At 45.4% G+C, this 19,088-nt stretch overlaps 1 protein-coding gene across 5 annotated transcripts in view; it reads right to left on the reverse strand.

Annotated features, from left to right (window-relative positions):
• EDC3 (enhancer of mRNA decapping 3) overlaps positions 1 to 19,088 on the reverse strand; it is a 50,794-nt gene that overhangs the window by 6,581 nt on the left and 25,125 nt on the right. For all 5 annotated transcript variants that reach the window (XM_035708983.2, XM_025472171.3, XM_025472172.3 and 2 more), the window contains exons 5-6: positions 17,192 to 17,527; positions 1,628 to 1,781 (exon numbers count right to left, since the gene is read on the reverse strand). In XM_035708983.2, the coding sequence (XP_035564876.1) occupies positions 1,628 to 1,781; positions 17,192 to 17,527 (490 nt within the window). The remainder of the gene's footprint in view (positions 1 to 1,627; positions 1,782 to 17,191; positions 17,528 to 19,088) is intronic.

Here is a 19,088-nt window from a genome sequence, read left to right on the forward strand (position 1 = left end):
AATAAATGTGGGGGAATTTAGCAATGTACCCTGCATATATACCAAAGCATTCATTTCAAACCCCCACTATGTTTGCATCTTAGGGAAATGTGATGAGCACTTCTTCCTTCAGACAGACATCGCTGAGCTATAGTATCTGACTCACCCATGTCTGCTGCTAAAACAGACTCTTCCTCTCAGAACTACCCCCCATCAGAGGACCCAAAGCAGACCCTGGTACCATACAGCCCACAGCAGGCGGCAGGGTCCAGCCACTGGAAACAGACCTATCTGGATGGGAGACCTGGCTCTACCAAGTACCAGCAGAGTCAACGTGGGCAAGCCTTTCAGCTCTCTGCGCCTTAGCTGGCTCATCCTCAAACACCAGACTTACCTTCGAGGCTAAGTCATGAGGATCAAATTAAACACGGCTGTGAAAGCACAGTGAAAAACTGCATGGTACTGGACACACATGAAAAAGATTACTAGCCGTGGCGATCCTTCTCAAAGGCGCTGCAGGAGACAGCCCTTCTGAGAGGTCAGATGTGGCGAGAAAAGAGGCCCAAGGACAACCAGCCCCAAGAAGCTGGCTAGAGAGCAAAGTGACTCGGTGAGGATGTTCATATGCTGCCCCGACACTGCTGTTTCTGAAAGCCCTTTGGCAGCTCCCTACCGCGCAGCTGTCGCAAAGCCCTACTTCCCAGCCACACAGAATGACTCCGCAGATCCCTGCCACATCCACACTGTCCCTTCTGTTTGCCCTCAGCGTAGGCTCCTCCCCAGACCTGGACTTCTCGCCCGGCCAGCTTGCCTGTTGATTCCCCGCACCCCCTGCAGAACTCAGCTTGAAGGCTACCACAGCTTCCCAGACAACCACGGCAATGTATTTTCTGGAGACCTCACAGCCTTCCAGATGGCAGGCTCAGGGTTTTATTCTCCTGTGTGTCCCCAGCACAAGGATTGGCACAGGAGATCAGTAAATGACACAAATACAATTAAGCACTTCTCTTGACATAAGGGCCCAAAGGGCAGGTAGGAAGGCACCAAACTCCAGCTCTCCCACCCAGCTGTCAGGGTGGTTCTAGAAGTTCTCAGATATGGAACTCAGGGGCTGATCTGTATCCTAGCCCCTCCAAATGAAATACAAGTGCCAAAGGCTGAGTCTCTGAAGGTTCTTAAAAAGCAGGCCTCTTGGGATCCCTGGGTGGCGCAGCGGTTTGGCGCCTGCCTTTGGCCCAGGGTGCGATCCTGGAGACCCGGGATCGAATCCCACATCGGGCTCCCGGTGCATGGAGCCTGCTTCTCCCTCTGCCTATGTCTCTGCCTCTCTCTCTTTCTCTGTCTGTGACTATCATAAATAAATAAAAAAAAATAAAAATAAAAAAAAAAAGCAGGCCTCTGGTAGCCAGCAAGCAGTGTCAAAGCCAGCTGTTATTGGGAAAGAAAGGGTCAAAGAGCAGCCTGCTGAGAGAAGAATAAGGATTTCCGGGAGGTGGGTAAGATGGGCAAACAAAACCTTCAGAGCTCCAGGAAAGGGACTTCACAGAGGGACTCACACTGTCTGATGAACTCTGTGTGGCGCACTGGTGGTGCCTCAGCAGAGCAGAACCTCCCCACCCTCAGCCCTCACCAGTGTAGAGGCATTTACCTGTTGGGTCCTCCAAGCAGGGTCAGGGCCATCTGACTGGCACACACTCCTGTCATCTCCAGTCTCCGCTCCAGAGTCAACCCGTGCTTCTCAGCCACAGACAACAGCTTTTTATGCAGTTCGTAGGAAACACTTGGGACAACCAGGCCAGAGTCTGCAGTTCAAAAGGAGGTGAGCAGAGAAAGGGAAAGTGAGGACAGGAAACCAGAGCCACAAATAAGTGTACTCGATCCAGGATTCTGGGAAAGCCAAGACTCTAAGACTGGCCCTCCGCTGGCCCATCCTCCTGATCTGGGATGGAGGTGTAGTATGCAGCCCTCCAGAGTAGCAGATGGAGAAGTGAGTAACAACATGTGCATGTTACCAAAGAGCAGGTGTAAGCTTAAGCACTCTTAGCAGTTTATTATTTTTTAGACTTAATTTATTTGAGGGGTGCCTGAGTGGCTCAGCAGTTGAGGTTTGCCTTCGGGCAAAACCTTCAGGGCGTGATCCTGGGGCTCCGGGATCGAGTTCTACATAGGGCTCCTTGCATGGAGCCTGCTTCTACCTCTGCCTATGTCTCTGCCTCTGTGCCTCTCCTAAATAAATAAATAAAAATCTTTAAAAAAAATTTTTTTTTATTTATTTGAGAGCAAGAGGGCAGGCGCAAGCACCCAAGGTAGGGAAGCAGAGGGCAGAGCAGAGGGAGAGGGATGAGCAGACTCCTCACTGAGCCAGGAGCCACAGAGCTCAATCCCAAATCCCAGGTCCCTGAGATCATGACCTGAGCCAAAGTCGGAGGCTTAACCAGCTGAGCCACGCAGGCGCCCTTCCTTTAACAGTTTAGCTTTAGACCACAAAAGCCAAGTCTCTCAAGACCTACTTGGTTATTGCAGAGAAAAGGCTGGCACAGCATGTAACAGCAACCTGTGGGCCATTGCAGAAGAGAACATGTTTTTCCGAAAATGGGGGAAATGCTGTTCCTGGCAGTGGGGCTGTCCTCATGGACCCCTCCTCCTTCCCCACAAATGGAAGGGATGCTAAGCCTCCCGACCCTCTGTTCCCCAGTGTTCAAGGTCTAGGCTGGATGATTTGCCCATTCCATTTGCTCCCCACTTCCTCTTCTTTCTCCTCTATTCTTAGTCCTTCCTCTTTGCTTAAGAAATTCAATGAGTGGAATGCTAGGTGGCTCAGCAGTTGAGCATCAGGGCGTGATCCTGGAGTCCAGGGATCCAGTCCCACATCGGGCTCCCTACATGGAGCCTGCTTCTCCCTCTGCCTGTGTCTCTGCTTCTCTCTCTCTCTCTCTCTCTCTCAATCTCTGTTTCTCATGAATAAGTAGAATCTTAAAAAAAAAAAAAAAAAAAGAAATTCAATGAGCAATTTGTTTTCTCAAATAATTTGTCATTTTCTCCCCTTATTTGGGGTGAATATAACCTAATACTCAAATCTCAGGGAAAGAGTACATGGAAAGCAACCTACTCCAAAGAATCTTGAACATTTTATTTGCCATAAAGAAAGGAACTCTATAAAGGTTAGGGAGAATCAGTCATTGAAAGTACACCATGGGGGATCCCTGGGTGGCACAGTGGTTTAGCGCCTGCCTTTGGCCGAGGGCGCGATCCTGGAGACCCGGGATCGAATCCCACGTCGGGCTCCCGGTGCATGGAGCCTGCTTCTCCCTCTGCCTATGTCTCTGCCTCTCTCTCTCTCTGTGTGTGACTATCATAAATAAATAAAAATTAAAAAAAAGAAAAAAGAAAGTACACCATGGAAAATACTTAGTTTTATAAGGCCAAAGTCTGCAGCAGCTGGTACACTTGCAAGAGTCTTACATGCATCAATACCAACATATCAGATATCATCTCAGGGCCCAGAAAACCAGGACAGGAAATAAATGCCAAAATAAGTAATTGTGATCTGTAATGTGCAGCTTGTCTTGACAACCAATGCCATCTTAACAAATACCAGAAGCCACTGGACTAGCTCCCCCAAGGGAGCAGACCTTTGCCAAAGAGCCCCATTTGGCCTCACTGGCTGATAGATCAACACACACAAATCCCAATAGCAAGTCATCATGGAATCCCACATAATTTGCTTTGTCTGGCCAGCCAGACGCATTTTTAGATCCTGGGTCTTCATCTATACTAGACTATTAACTCCTCAAAGCAGGGAAATAAACTTCTTTGCCCCCATCTCAACTGGTCTCAGACACATTTAACAACAAAGGTGAGTTTTTATCAAGTACTCAAACACAGAATGATGCAAACCCAGTGCTATTTCTGGTCTGGCCTAAGTCTAGTAGAACTTTTCATGAAGCTCATCATTACCATATTGGTTCCAAAGCCCTGTATACAAAAACGTCTTCCTCCTTGATCATTTCAGGAATAATTTCTTGAAGTTCTAGGAGATATCCAGTCCTGCCTACATCGATTCTTAAAACCACACAGAACGAGGCTATGGTGGTACATTGGAAAAACAGGAATCCAAGCACAAAGACTGAACCTCAAGCACCAAGGTATATATATATCCCTCTTAAAGGCAGGCAAAATAATAATTTAACGTAGCGAGGACAACAAAAGATGTCTACTCATCAAAATTAACACTATCCTGTTGGTTAACTGAACTCTCTACTTGCCTGAGTCCTATTCCTGCCTTGGCACAAACAGTGCCATTAGGAACACTGTCTCTTCTCTCACTCTTTCTGAAATGTCAGTCCTAGGTGCCAATGCTGGAGGCTGCAGCCTGACCTTGCGTGTCAGCAGCTGATTAAAAGAGCCATTTTTATAGCCTGCTCCAGACACGCACATATTATCAGAACTAATTAGGAATCGTTGATAGCAGTGTGAAAAGGTCAAATGAATTCTCAGGAGTCCTAAGCCACTAACAACCCTAAACCTGTCAGACACGTCATGCTTACTTCAAACACCCTCTTTACCTGCGAAGTCACGCAAGAGAGCGCTTTCCCTCAACCCTGTGCATTTCTTCACCCATTTCCCATTTATCGGCTTTCTGTTGAATCTGAAACAGATCGAGACTCACTAGTCCTGAGCATGCCACCCTACAAATCAAGCTTGCTTTCTGGACCTACATTTTGTACTGTGTGTACAGGCACCCCCTCTCCCTTCCTGAGGGCTCTCTGAAGGCAGGTAAGTACTTTCTGCTACCTTTCTCCTCAGTTCTGGAGGGTACAAAATGCACAGTACAGGGAGAGGAGAGCTGACCCCGCAGCCTGGCTGGCTGGCGGCTACAGCTCATGCCCTCACTGGTGGTGGGAGCACTGTTGATGAACTGGCACACTTTGTAGCCTAGGGCAAAACGAAGCCAGGAATCCTTTCTGCTCAGGCTGCTAGTTACAGGGCCTAGGTTTCCAATGTACCTTGCATACTCAGTTTCTCTGAAAGGAATGTGCAGGCACCACAAAATGTTCCTTTTCAACATTTACACACAAAGGCCAACCAGGCCAACCTCGTCAGACTGGCTTATCAGAAACAGGCAGAGGGAATAAGATAAACTCCAAAGGAAGGGAACCAAGAACATAGCGTGTAAACTGCAAACAATAACACTGCCAAAGCCTGAACATGAGCCAAGCCTAATTATGTTTGGGCTGGAAGGTGGATCTTATTGTTCTGGAACGAAGGCAGTAAAATCAGTTGGTAGGGTTTCTCTCAGTATGTATTTTACAGCTGTCGGTAAAACAAGAAAGGGAGATGTAATTACAGCCAGTTCGTGACAAGCAGAGCACATCTAAGGGCCTGATTAACCTTAGGGTATCCCGGAAAACGGATGACTCCTCTCCACACAGCTCACTCAGCAGCATGAGGCTAGAGCCACGCAACCTCACAGGCCAGCCACCACAGTGCGTGCTGTGGCCTCCCCTCTTCAGGTCTTCCTCACTTCCACATGGCTCCTTCCAGTACATAGGACTTTCGGCCTCTGCCCCTCCTAGGGACATACTTACACATTCTCACACCCTTAAGCACCAAGTCCAAACCTTCTCTAGCAGCCTCTGCATGAACATCCCTCCTTGTCCTTCAAAATCTCCCGGCCTTCTGGTTGTGTGACAAGGCTCCCACGATAAAGTTGTCAGCTCAGAGCTAAAACTCAATCTTCACGCTGACATGGCCCTTCAATTAGAAAGGCCATGTACATCCCATGTCTTATCAATGAGGAGCACAGCTCACTGAATGCTCAATGCCTCAGTGAGGGCATGGTGATTTCTCCAGAGCTGTCAATTCAGATTCCATTCTGTGGGGGTCACATAACCGTGGGGCGGCATCATACTCGTTCTTTTTCTTTTTTCAGTCTTTATTTTAATCACCTAGTGCTCATCAGAACAAGTGCCACTTCTTAATCCCCATCACCTATTTCACCCATTCCCCCCTCTTCCCCTCTGGTGACCTCTGGTTTATATTCTCTAGATAAACACAGTGGTTCTTCTTGGGAGTATAAACCAGTAAATTCATACCCACAGACCCACACTGTACAAGAGAGCCCCTGTAGATTTACATTAAAGCTACACAAAATGAAATTTGGTGTCAAGTGTACCTCTGAAAGAAGGATCTGTTACAAGAAGCCTAAAAACTCTTAAGGCCCTTTATTAGGGCCCACCAGGCCTCCCATGATCTCGCCCCTGTTTTACTTCACCCCCTTTACCTTGGCCACCATGCTCCAAGGCACCTCAGCTGCTTTCTGGTTCCTAAACACACCTAGTCCCTTCTGGCTGGAGGAAGCACATCCCCTTTCCTGGGACTCACTCTCTTCTCTCTTCCAGTGCTCTACTGCACTCATGGCTGGTTCCTCATTCTTCGGGTCTCAGCTTAAATAACTCTCAGCCTCTGTTTATTTCCTTTACCGTACTGAATACATCACGTACTAGCTGTTCTTTCTTTCTGGACCATCTAACTTTGTCGGACTGTAAGCTCCATGAAGGCAATGACCATGTTCATCTTGCTCACTACTGTATCCTGTTCTTCACGGTCCCTTCAGTGTGAGCACAGGGTCTGGCTGGGGCTACATAAATATGTGTGCAACTAATGAACAAATGGGAAGGAGATCTATAAAAGCCTCAGCACTTTCCATTCTGCAACTCGGTAAGAGCCCAGCTGTAACCAAAGGTAAATGTGGGTGACATGTTTCTGACTCTCCCTACCCTTTCCTTCCCGCCATTTACAACAAACTAGACCAAACTCTATCCACCCTGGACCTCATTCCTTCAGGTTAAAGCTCCACTGGAATAAGCTTTGGACTAAAGGGGTAAAGGACCTCCTGAACAAGATGACTTATTAATTATGAAGAGAGAAGTATCTTTACAAAGAAGAAACCCAAATGCCAATACCTTGCCAAGTGATTAACTCGCCCCAATGTCGGTTTGTCTCACCATTGAGAGAGACAGGGCCTTACCAAAATCTTGGAAAAAATGTTTAACATGAATCACATGGAACATGAATCCAAAGGAACAATCAATCTATAAAACTGGGACGCCCGGGTGGCTCAGCGGTTGAGTGTCTGCCTTCGACCAAGGGCATGACCCTGGGATCCCGGGATCGAGTCCCGTGTCCAGCTCCCTGCGTGGAGCCTGCTTCTCCCTCTGCCTGTGTCTCTGCCTCTCTCTGTGTGGTCTCTCATGAATAAATAAAAATCATTAAAAAAAAAAAAAAACTAAACTAAGGGGTATTTCTGCAAATCAAGTGGCCTAGACTCTTCATAAATGACAGTATCCTAACAGACAACAAAAGTTGTGGGAAGTCTCCTGTTTTATTAAAGGAAACAAAAGAGATACAACAACTAAATGTAATGCACAACCACTGACTAAAAATACAGCTATAAAGGACATGACCGGGATAATCAAAAAGCTGTGGATATGGAGTATACATTAGAGAATACTTCTGTGTTAACTCTAAGTTTCCTGAGAGCACTCTTACAACCTGGTTGCAGAGAGCAACATTCTACTGAAAGTACAGGGAAGTAGGTAGGGGTAATGTAACGATAGCAACTAAATCTCAAGTGGTTTGGGTGTGTTCTTGCTTTTATAAAGTAAATGTGGCAAAATGTTAAGAGGTGAATCTAAAGATTTTATTCATGAAAGACAGAGAGAGGCAGAGACACAGGCAGAGGGAGAACAGGCTCCATGCAGGGAGCCCGACGCGGGACTGGGATCCCAGGACCCCAGAATGACAACCTGAGCCAAAGGCAGATGCTCAACTGCTGAGCCACTCCGGCGCCCCAAAAGATGAATCTAAATGAAGAGTGCATGGCGTTCATTATACTATTCTAGCAACTTAACGTGTGAAGCTGTATTTATTTAAAAGTTAGAAGGGGAGGGCCTGGGTGGCTCAGTTGGTTGAGCGTCTTCCTTCAGCTTAGGTCATCATCTAAGTCATGATCTCATGGTCCTGGGATCCAGCCCCGGGTCGGGCTCACTGCTCAATGGGGAATCTACTTCTCCATCCCTCCTGCCCCTCCCCACTGCTCCTGTCTCTCTCAAATAAAATCTTTAAAGGAAAAAAAAAAAAAAAAGAATGCTAAAATGTTTTTTTAAATAATTAGTTGGGAGAAAAGAGGAAGAGAGTAAAGATGATCAGTAAATCTTTGCAGAGCAGTAACACATCAAGCCAGTGGTGGAGTGGTGAGTGGCAGGAGATAGTAAATAAAAAGAATACATAAACAGACCCTGTTCCCAGTCTTACAATCTAGCTGAAAACAGAAAATAGACGTGCAAATACCAGAGAATACACACACTAAACTATTATCCTGAGCACAAGTGTAAAGTTTTTTTTTTTTTTTTTTTAAGATTTTATTTATTTATTCATGAGAATGCACAGAGAGGAGAGAGAGAGGCAGAGACGCAGGCAGAAGGAGAAGCAGGCTCCATGCACCGGGAGCCAGACGTGGGACTTGATCCCGGGTCTCCAGGATCGCGCCCTGGGCCAAAGGCAGGCGCCAAACCGCTGCGCCACCCAGGGATCCCCCAAGTGTAAAGTATTGATTTCAAACCAGGAGCTGCAGGCAGGAAGTGTCAAATTCTCAAACTGAACTCTGCCTTAAAAGACAGGCAAGACTGTAGTCAGAACGACAGGAGGGAGAGAGCACTCCAGGTTCCAGAGGGGAGGAACCGAGAACAAAGTTCCAAAACTGGAATCTGCATGACACATGCAGATGCAAACTTCCCTGCCTGGAGCCCAGAGGCTGATACAAAGGCTGGCTTAGACTCAGAGTAGTGGGCAGGCCCAGATTTTTGAAGGCTCTAAAGGCCAAGTTGTTTTATGCAGGGAAAGGTAACTGGGCTAGAAAATGAACAGAAAGACTAAGCAGAACTGATGTCAAGGGACACAGGGAACTCGTGGAGTAGCACAAGAAACTGAAAAGTCATGAGCACTTCAATGGCAATTCTGAATGAATAAGAAGAGAACCTGAAGCCAGAATGAATACTGCAGATAAAGGAAAATTCCTTGCCAGGGCTGCTACAGAAGGAATCACTACATCTGCTATTGAATAAGAAAAAGGGCTGTAAGGGCAATCTGGGTGCGGCATCTGTTACCCCTCTAGTCGCCAGGGTTCATCTGGCTGGTCTGGCTGACTAGGCGAGTGTCCCCTTCCTCACTGCTCTATGTGTGTTCCTCCTAAAGCAATGCACTGGTCAAAGAGGACGACCTTCCCCAATGGAAGACCATTCTTCGGTCAAGGTAGCTGCGCTCCCCTACTAGAACCTCCAAACAAGCTCTCAAGGTCCAGTTGTAGGAGGACACAGGGTAGTCAAGCTTCCAAGGCTCTGGACACATCCAAATGAGGGGCTGCACATGGCATGAATTTTTATGAGAAGGAAAAGGTGAAGGTAGTTACAAAGTTTTATGCCAGATACCTTAAGAATGGTGATTGCAGTGAAAGAAACAGGAATGCAAAGGAGGCAAGAACATTGGGCAGGAGGAGAATAGGACTCCTGAATATTAGTGTGTCAAATTTAAGGAAGATGGTGGATAATGCATACGATGAAATCAAGCTCCATCCTCACTGGCTAGACACCTGTGGCTCTGGATGGTGGCAAGAGGATACATATTGGCAGAGTGATCATATTTAGAGACCAATTCATTCTCTAAAAAATAAATAAAGGGATCCCTGGGTGACGCTGTGGTTTAGCGCCTGCCTTTGGCCCAGGGTGCGATCCTGGAGACCCGGGATCGAATCCCACGTCGGGCTCCTGGTGCATGGAGCCTGCTTCTCCCTCTGCCTATGTCTCTGCCTCTCTCTCTCTCTCTCTGTGTGACTATCATAAATAAATAAATAAATAAATAAATAAATAAATAAATAAATAAATAAATAAATAAAATAGAATAAAATAAATAAAATAAAATAAAATAAAATAAAATAAAATAAAATAAAATAAAATAAAACAAAACAAAACAAAACAAAACAACTAGCAGCTTTAGCAAAAACTCAAGTGTCAGGGGAAGGGGGCGCCTGGTGGCTCACTTGGTTAAGTGTGTGACTCTTGATTTTTGTCTCAGGTCATGCATGATCTTAGGGTCATGAGATTAAGCCCTGCATCAGGCTCAGTGGTGCTGAGCGAGGAACCAGCTTACGATTCTCTCTCCCTCCCTCTGCCCTTCCCCCTGCCCTTCAAGTGCTCTCTAAAAAAAATTTAAAAACTCAAGTGCTGGGCTATAATGTGCCAAGGCCCCAGACCCTCCAGCTCTTAGTTTGAATTTATATTCTTAAATTAAAACTCTGGCAACAAGTTGCCATGAGACCTTGTCCCATGCAAAGACTGTAGGAAGCACAAATGTTCGATACTGGGAGACGAGTCTTTTTTTTTTTTTTTTAAGTTTTTATTTATTTATTAATGAGAGACCCAGAGAGAGAGGCAGAGACACAGGCAGAGGGAGAAGGAGGCTCCACGCAAGGAGCCCGACATGGACTCGATCCTGGGACTCCAGGCTGGGGGACGAGTCTTAACAATACTGGCCTATAACTTCATGAGACTGCCGATGACTACAACCAAGCCCTTCAAGTCTATGACAAGTATCCACCATCTTATCCAGGCCCAGAAACTCTGAAGGACACAACATTAAGGGGACTGACTACTCTCTCAACTAGAGGATCTGCTTAGAACCTGAGGTTCCCAAAACCAACCAAGTCACTGCCAAGGAAGTCCACTTGCAGAGACACAATTCCAAAAACCAGTTTCATTAACTCTGTTCAGTGAGTCATAGTGGCATCTGCTACAGCACAAGCGTGTTAGTGCAGCATTCCAATCCAGAACATCTCCTAGAATCTACTTCCAGATGTGTCCCTGTGGTTCTCAGGAGCACAACTGCTGAAGGAGATCTCACTATACCCTTAGAGTAAAATTCTTCAATGGCCACTTCTAAACTCAAAGATTTATTTCTTCCTGAATTCCTGTTGAACATACATACAAACCCAAAACAGATTTCCTGATTATCTGTTCTTCAAGAGATAAGAACACTGCTGGTCTTGAAAACATTAGCATACTTCTTGGTGACAAGAAGCAAAAGAAGGCAGCCAGAGCTCAGAGACAGAAATGCAACACTAGCTGTGGAAGACAACTGCCAGCCTCAAATGTGAAGGTCAAGCTTGTCCTGAGAGCAAGACACATCCCCACTGAAGCTCAAAGATTTAGCTAGCCGAGGTGGGAAGTATAAAGAGACAAGCCATAAAGCAACAGAACCAACTAATTGTGGCTTCACCAGCAGCTCCCCTTCAGAGTAGGAACCAGAACTGCTTTTACCAAGAGAAATGGGCACGTGTAAGTGGTGCTGGACTCAAAGGGAACCCAGACCAGAGTGCCTCACTCAAACTTCGACTTTTGCAGTAAACAGTAACCCTACTTCAGGTCATCCTCCTCATACACTTGCTGCTCACCAAATCTCAGCAGGCAGATAGTAAGGAGGCACAGGAACATCCTTCAGGAAAAGCAGATGGGACAACTGCAGAGATTCAGTGTGTGCACCAATAGCACCCCACTGCCTCTCATCTGGGTTTCTAAACATTCGAGGGCAGAAGGAGACTACACAGTGGAAAACAAACGGCACAAGTTAGTAAGAATTCTACCCAACAGGAAGAGTTCTTGAATAAATATGCCAAAGAAGAATTTATTAGCACTCAGGAAATGAATTCGAGACAGTTTAGTCTTTCCTGATTTGAAAGGTTTACCAGATTACTTAATGCCAACAAAATGGGGATAATAACAAAAATGGGGAGAATAGGGATCCCTGGGTGGCACAGCGGTTTAGCGCCTGCCTTTGGCCCAGGGCGCGATCCTGGAGACCCAGGATCGAGTCCCACGTCAGGCTCCCGGTGCATGGAGCCTGCTTCTCCCTCTGCCTATGTCTCTGCCTCTCTCTCTCTCTGACTATCATAAATAAATAAAAATTAAAAAAAAGGGCAGCCCCGGTGGCGCAGCGGTTTGGCGCCGCCTGCAGCCCGGGGCGTGATCCTGGAGACCCTGGATCGAGTCCCACGTCGGGCTCCCTGCATGGAGCCTGCTTCTCCCTCTGCCTCTCTCTCCCTCTGTGTCTCTCTCCTGAGTGGATAACTAAAACCTTTGAAAAAAAAAAAAAAAAAAAAAAAAAATTAAAAAAAAAATTTTTTTTAAATGGGGAGAACAGTGTAATCTCATAATTGCACTCCATGAAAATTGTGACAAACATGTGAAGTGCTTAGAATGGTGCCCGTGACACAGTAAACATCCAATGAACTTTCAATACTATGACACTGATCATAATGCTGCTGCTTCTCCTGAGCCAGGCTCCCACCTCCAAACCTTGTACACACTTCTATTATTTGGTTACTCGATAACCTAATCAATCCGTAACATTTAGTTACTCCATAAGGTGACCAACAATACCCAGAGAATCTAGAATGGCACCTCTCACATAGTAGAAATTGTATAAATGTAGGTGCTTTGAAATTACCTTCCTGAGGCAGCCTTCACATTCATATTTGAAGTCAAATACCAACAATCATAAGTTGGGCGTTGTACTAGCTGCTTTTCCACATGATCTCATTTAATTGACAATTTTATCCCACTTTACAGAAAAGGCAAGGCTCAGCATCCCCCATTTGGCTACATAACTCCATTCTCCGACTCTACAGAAGCCTCCTCATTGAAGCTTTTAATAACTCCCTGACCTCTCAGTGTGATAACTCTACTATCTGCTTTTTCTGAGCTCAGCCACAAAGCACCACAGGAGGGAAATCACATAACCACGCAGACTTGGCAAACTAACGACAGCTAGACACTCATTGCCATTCTTCCTGCCCCACAGGTGCAATGCCTTTGAAACCTCCCGCTCACTCAACCCTTTTTCACCTGCTTTCAGCCATCAAGTTCTGCTCTGTCATTTCTCTCACACCTTTGTCTTCCATCCCATTCAGTGGTCCAAACCTCTGGTACATTAGTTACATCATGAGCCTAACTAGTCTTCCTGGTTCTGCTCTCTCTCCTCTCACTCTACTCTGAAATCTATCATGAGACCAGTCTTCAAGACTGTAAGTCTTTCTAAAAGAGATCTGAGATCATATCTCTTTCATTCTTCAGAATCCTTCAGTTGTTCCCTATGGCATAGGACAAGGATAGCATATGCACATAAGGCTCTGTGCTCTTGTGATCCAAAGCTATTTTTAATTCCTGCTTGTTCCCCAACACTGTCTGCCCTGGCCAAACCTCCTACAGGGCCCTTTATTCACACTATTCACCAGCACCTATCGGCCTACCCACATACTCCTCTTCCTCTCTGCCTGCTGAAATCCTGCCCATGCTTCAAGGCTTCTGTCCTGCTCCCTTTGTAAGGCTATTCCTGATCAGCCCACCTTTCAGAACCTCTCCTGCCTCTCAACATCCAGCGCAACTAATGTCCACACTCACTGGACTCCAGGCAAATATGGTATCCTTCCCTTTCTTTTTTTTTTTTTTTTTTTTTTTTTTTGTGGTATCCTTCCATTTCCTAATAAATCTTAGAAAAAAAAAAAAAGATGTATTTGAGAGAGAGTGCACGTGTGCTGGAGTGGGGATAGGGATCTCAAGCAGACCTCACCCCCACCCCCACTGAGCACAGAGCTTGATCCCAAGACCCTGAGATCATGACCTGAGCCAAAATCAAGAGCTGGACACTTGAGCCACCTGAGTGCTCACTCGACTGAGCCACCTGAGTGCCCCTTCCTAATACATCTTAATAACAAATGCAAGGTCTTAAGAGTGACTTACACAAAATAAGCATAGTATTTAGACGAACAAAAGGTCATCAGTATTTCTTTTCGAACAGTATGAATGTTGAGCAAATATTCTTCCGTAAAGCCTTACCTCTCTCCTACCCAGTATTCTTTGAGGACCTCTCACAACTGAAGAGTGCTCACACACATCTCACACTTTACAGCCAAACTTAATACACAAGTATGTGACCACTAGATATCATTATTTAGCAGGCCTAAGTCCACGCTAGAGAAATGTCTGACCACCCACAACTGCTGGGCACACTGTCAAAGGACTCAAAAAGGCTTTCCAGAGAAAAAATCTGGGTTGAACAAAGAGCTAAATTTAGCTGCTTCCTTAATGTGTTTTTCCAATTGACAGACCTTTTATAATACTACCCCATCACACACATACACACAGCTGGTATTGTACTGCCAAGAGGAGTGTGGCAATTACAGAAAATGGCTTAGAAACTGTTGACACCACTCAGCACACAGTCAACGTGCTGGATACCAGCAGCAAGCTGTCAGAATCCTAAGACCCAAGCCATCACACCAATGGGTAGTAACATGTCATTGTTCTTTTGTACCCTGGAGATTAGTAGAAAATAAGGCATTTGGGGATCTAGGACATGCCAGAAGGCTAGCTGGGGAGCTATCCAAGCCACCTTCCACAACTACCGATCTAAGTTGATCTGCTTCTGCGGACTCTAAAGAAAAACGACTATAGTCTATTCCGCCATTACACGGCGCTTCTCCTCTGATACTATATCCTTCCTCCTCTTTAACTTAGCGACCTTCCGAAAAGAAAAGAAAATGTGGGATCCCTGAGTGGCGCAGCGGTTTGGCACCTGCCTTTGGCCCAGGGCGTGATCCTGGAGACCCAGGATCGAATCCCATGTCGGGCTCCTGGTGCATGGAGCCTGCTTCTCCCTCTGCCTATGTCTCTGCCTCTCTCTCTCTCTCTCTGTGACTATCATAAATAAATAAAAATTAAAAAAAAAAAAGAAAGAAAAGAAAATGTAAGGTTTGTTAGAGTCTTTATCTCTCTGGACCTCAATGTCCTCATCTGTAAAACAAGAAAATCATACTAAGTGATGAAGTAACCTAACGCTAACATTTGACAGTCTTATGTTGTTGTTTCTCCACATGTTCTAGATAGTTTGCCTTATTCTGACCATAACATCTGCATAAGAGATCCAAGTGGAAAAGTGTCCCCAGCCAGGTACCATCTGAAACCAACTTGTGCCTTGTTGATGGAACAGAGATAAAAACCACCTGTAGGAGAAGCTGCTCAACAAGGCAACGGTTTGTTTGCTCGCTATTTCCAGCATAGACCCGGCTTGGCAAAAGGGCTTCATTTCCACTCTTATCACTACTGAGGACAAAGAGAAAAACCAGATGGCATGAAGCTGTGGGCCTTCTTAGCCCCTTCACCGTCATGCCTCAGTGAAGTCCAACTGGTCAGCCACCATATCTGAGTTCCTGGCTGAGGACCAGCTCATATAGTTTGTTTTAGGTTTGTTAATGGCAATTCTGGAAAATAGTTTCATGTGAGAGAATAGAACTTTCTACTTGTCATTAAATTAAACACGGCATCTGGGTGGGCTCAGTGGTTGAGCGTCTGCCTCCAGCTCAGGGTGTGACCCTGGGATCCTGGGATAGAGTCCCACATTGCGTTCTCCGTGGGGAGCCTGCTTCTCCCTCTGCCTATGTCTCTGCCTCTCCCTGTGTCTCTCCTGAATAGATAAATAGAATCTTTAAAAAAATAAAAATTAAAAAAATTAAAGTGTGAGTGAAAATCAAGTTGGGGGAGGTTGAGTGTGTAGTAGTAAAAAATTCTCACACTCCCCTTTGCCTACTTTAGCAATGTTTTCTCAGGCTCTTTTAGATCTGAGAATCTTTCCTGAGTTTACTATTTTCTTCCTTTTAGCCACTTCATTCCAAGGCAGGCCATATCTCCCCAAGCTCAGGAATTTCAGGGAAAGGACCTGCTGCATGACCTGATCACCTCAGCTCAGTGAGCTACAGGTAGAGGCAGCTTATTTTGCTGTGGGCACTGAAAGAAAAGCTACAGGTAGGGGCAGCTGAATGGCAAGAGCTGACTGTATTTTCAGACCTGCAGGATGATGGCTGCCTCTGAAAAGCTTCACACCTAGCAAATGAAATGAAGCCTGATTCTGAGCTAGGCTGTCTGCCCACACACAAGTGGTAAAAATCAAGAGTTCAGTAAGTCACACTGTCAGTGCCACTTAGGGAAACCACCTTAGTAAAGAGGCATGCCCATCAGAGTCCGCCAGCGAACAACAGAAAATAATCTGGCAGTCTCTCTTAGTCTGGCAGCCTGCTTTTTTCTCCCCCCACGTGGAAAATGCATGCAAACTTCTATACTCAGCAAACTAAATAAAATACAACACGGCCTTACTACTGTCTACAAAAAAGCCATGCTGTATCTGATTTTCCTCCAAATTTCCATAATACTTTCTATAACTGCTACTACTGTTCTAAATTTATATTCCTTATACTCAAACCCTCAAACCAAAATGAGTATTATACTTAGTTCCTTCTCTACTTAATTAAAATGATTATGATTCCTCCTTCAGCTCTTTAAGATCATTCAATAAGAATGGTTTTCAAATTGTATTCGAAGAAACTCTGGGAAGGGACAAGGCCAGGGGTGAGGTAGATCACCTCTCCTATAGCTGGTTTTATGTGCCTCAACTGCCACGTTTGAAGAAAAGATCCTTATGTCACAAAAAAAGAAACTTAAAACCACTGAGGTAACAGACTATCCTATACAGTGACCTACATAACTACCAAGACACTACTTTGTTAAGTGAGAAACAGGACCAGCCAAACCTCCCACGACCAGGGCTAGCAGGAGATGAGAACAATGTAGTAACAAATGTTGATTTATTGAAACCCCAATTTTAGCCAGTGGTTTCAACCATCTATCTTCGAATGTTTTTTACACCAATAAATAACTAGTAAAACAGGTGAACTTCCCGTAAAATGTATAGGCAGTAGGAGGCAAGCCAAAGTGAAAAGTGAGAGATCTGATTATGTGAATCTACATAGTTGGCTCCTATGCCTTTAGTTGTTAATCATGATACACTAAATAAAGAGCAGACCAGATCCTGTCAGATGCAGGACACCAATGGACATGAAATCAGCCCCCTACCCCACACCTCCACATCACCATGGTAGGTAGGATGCCATATTAACCACCATTCCCAAGAGACGATAAGAATGCGCCAACCACAAAGCCACTTAGTTAATTCCTACTGCAAGAGTCTGATTCAGAATCTACATCATTCTCTTTCAAGCAAAACAAAAACAGGAGAGCAGCCAGTAGGATGGAGACCTGGTGCAACTCACCCGTGCAGAACTCCTTGCTCACATTGTGGGGCACTGTGATTCGCCGATAGACAATGGGTTCCGACTCCAAGATGTTCTCATCATGGCGGTACCGAGTTGGTCTTTCATTTGGGATGCCCCGGGAACGGGTACCACTTCTCCTCTCGTAGGTATCAATCTCCTCAAACACAGCTGCCTTATCAAAAAGGGCCAGGTTCCCTTCAAAATCAAAATCTGTATCTGGGATCTCTTCAATATCATCCCCGAAGCACTCGTCATCTTTATTCTTCATTTGGCCATTCTTTAAGCCACTTTTCTTTGGAGTTGCCTGATTTGGATGTCTGCTACTAGATGACCCTAGAGAAAAAAAAAGGACTAAGGTCAGTGTGCCCACAGGAAATACTCAAGGGAAGTGGAAAATACATTAGTCCTTTATAGAGAGCATTATAGGAATCAAAGTAAAGATGGTAAAAGCTATTTCTAGATCACATTAAAGTAGCACAAACCACCACAAATTTCATGGAATAACAGATTTCATATATTACCTAATAACAGTGAATATAAAATAAGTACAACTCCTGGAAATCTTAACCAGTTCTATCCCTCATGAAGAAATTAGTCAACAGAGGCTTTTTTGACAAATGAATATCAAAAATGTGGAAGAGCAAGAGTAGAATCGTTTCTTCCCACAGGTCTGGGTAGTTTGATCGCCAATGTCTAGCAGTTAACAGAGAAATACCCCCACAGCGAAACAGGGCCAACTCTTTGTAACCTGAAGCTCATAAGAAGAGAATACCCAACTGGCTTTTAATTCAATGCTTACCAAGCAAGCTACTGTCTAATTTTTATTTGATCTTAGGTTATTGGTGATCTCAGGTTATTGGTATGCCAAATGCAACCTCCAATATGGTTTAAATATCCAATATGGTAATGTACTTCCTTTTGAAAGACTAAAAGCTCCTCAATTATTAAAAATACTCAGGTAGAGGGGATCCCTGGGTGGCGCAGCGGTTTGGCGCCTGCCTTTGGTCCAGGGCGCGATCCTGGAGACCTAGGATCGAGTCCCACATCCGGCTCCCGGTGCATGGAGCCTGCTTCTCCCTCTGCCTAGGTCTCTGCCTCTCTCTCTCTCACTGTGTGCCTATCATAAATAAAAATTAAAAAAAAAAAAAAAAAACCCAGGTAGAGGTTAGAAAGATCACAAACAAATCCCCTCACACATTTCCATTCGAGCTATACTACTCTAACTTCTCACAGCAACTCCTTTCTACCCTATGGACCAGCCAGGAGACTTAGGACCTAGCTGCAGTTCTTGTTAACATGTTATATAATCTTACACCTGTCATCCAACTTCTCAATTTCCCTGTATATAAAATGCTCACGGGATCCCTGGGTGGCGCAGCGGTTTAGCGCCTGCCTTTGGCCCAGGGCGCGATCCCGGATATCCGGGATTGAATCCCACGTCAGGCTCCCGGTGCACGGAGCCTGCTTCTCCCTCTGCCTGTGTCCTGTGTCTCTGCCTCTCTCCCTCTATCATAAATTAAAAAAAAAAAAAAAAAAATTAAAATGCTCACTGTTGTAACCCCAGCATAGTTCCTAGCACATAGCAGGCAGTCAATAAACATTTGTGTAACAAACTCTTCAATACTGGCAAGATCAATTACAATAATTACTTTGAAAGGTATGTACTGGGCACCGGGGTTGCTCAGTCGGTTAAGTGTCTGACTTCAGCTCAGGTTATGATCCCAAGGGCCTGGAACTGAACCTTGCATCAGGCTCCCTGCTCAGCAGGGAGTCTCCTTCTTTGCCTGCCACTCCCCTGCTTGTACTCTCTCTCTGTCAAATAAATAAAATCTTTCAAAAAAGAAAGAAGAGGAGGAGAGGAGAGGAGAGGAGAGGAGGGGAGGGGAGGGGAGGG

Source organism: Canis lupus, chromosome 30 (genome assembly GCF_003254725.2).
Source record: "Canis lupus dingo isolate Sandy chromosome 30, ASM325472v2, whole genome shotgun sequence".
Lineage (NCBI taxonomy): Eukaryota > Metazoa > Chordata > Mammalia > Carnivora > Canidae > Canis > Canis lupus.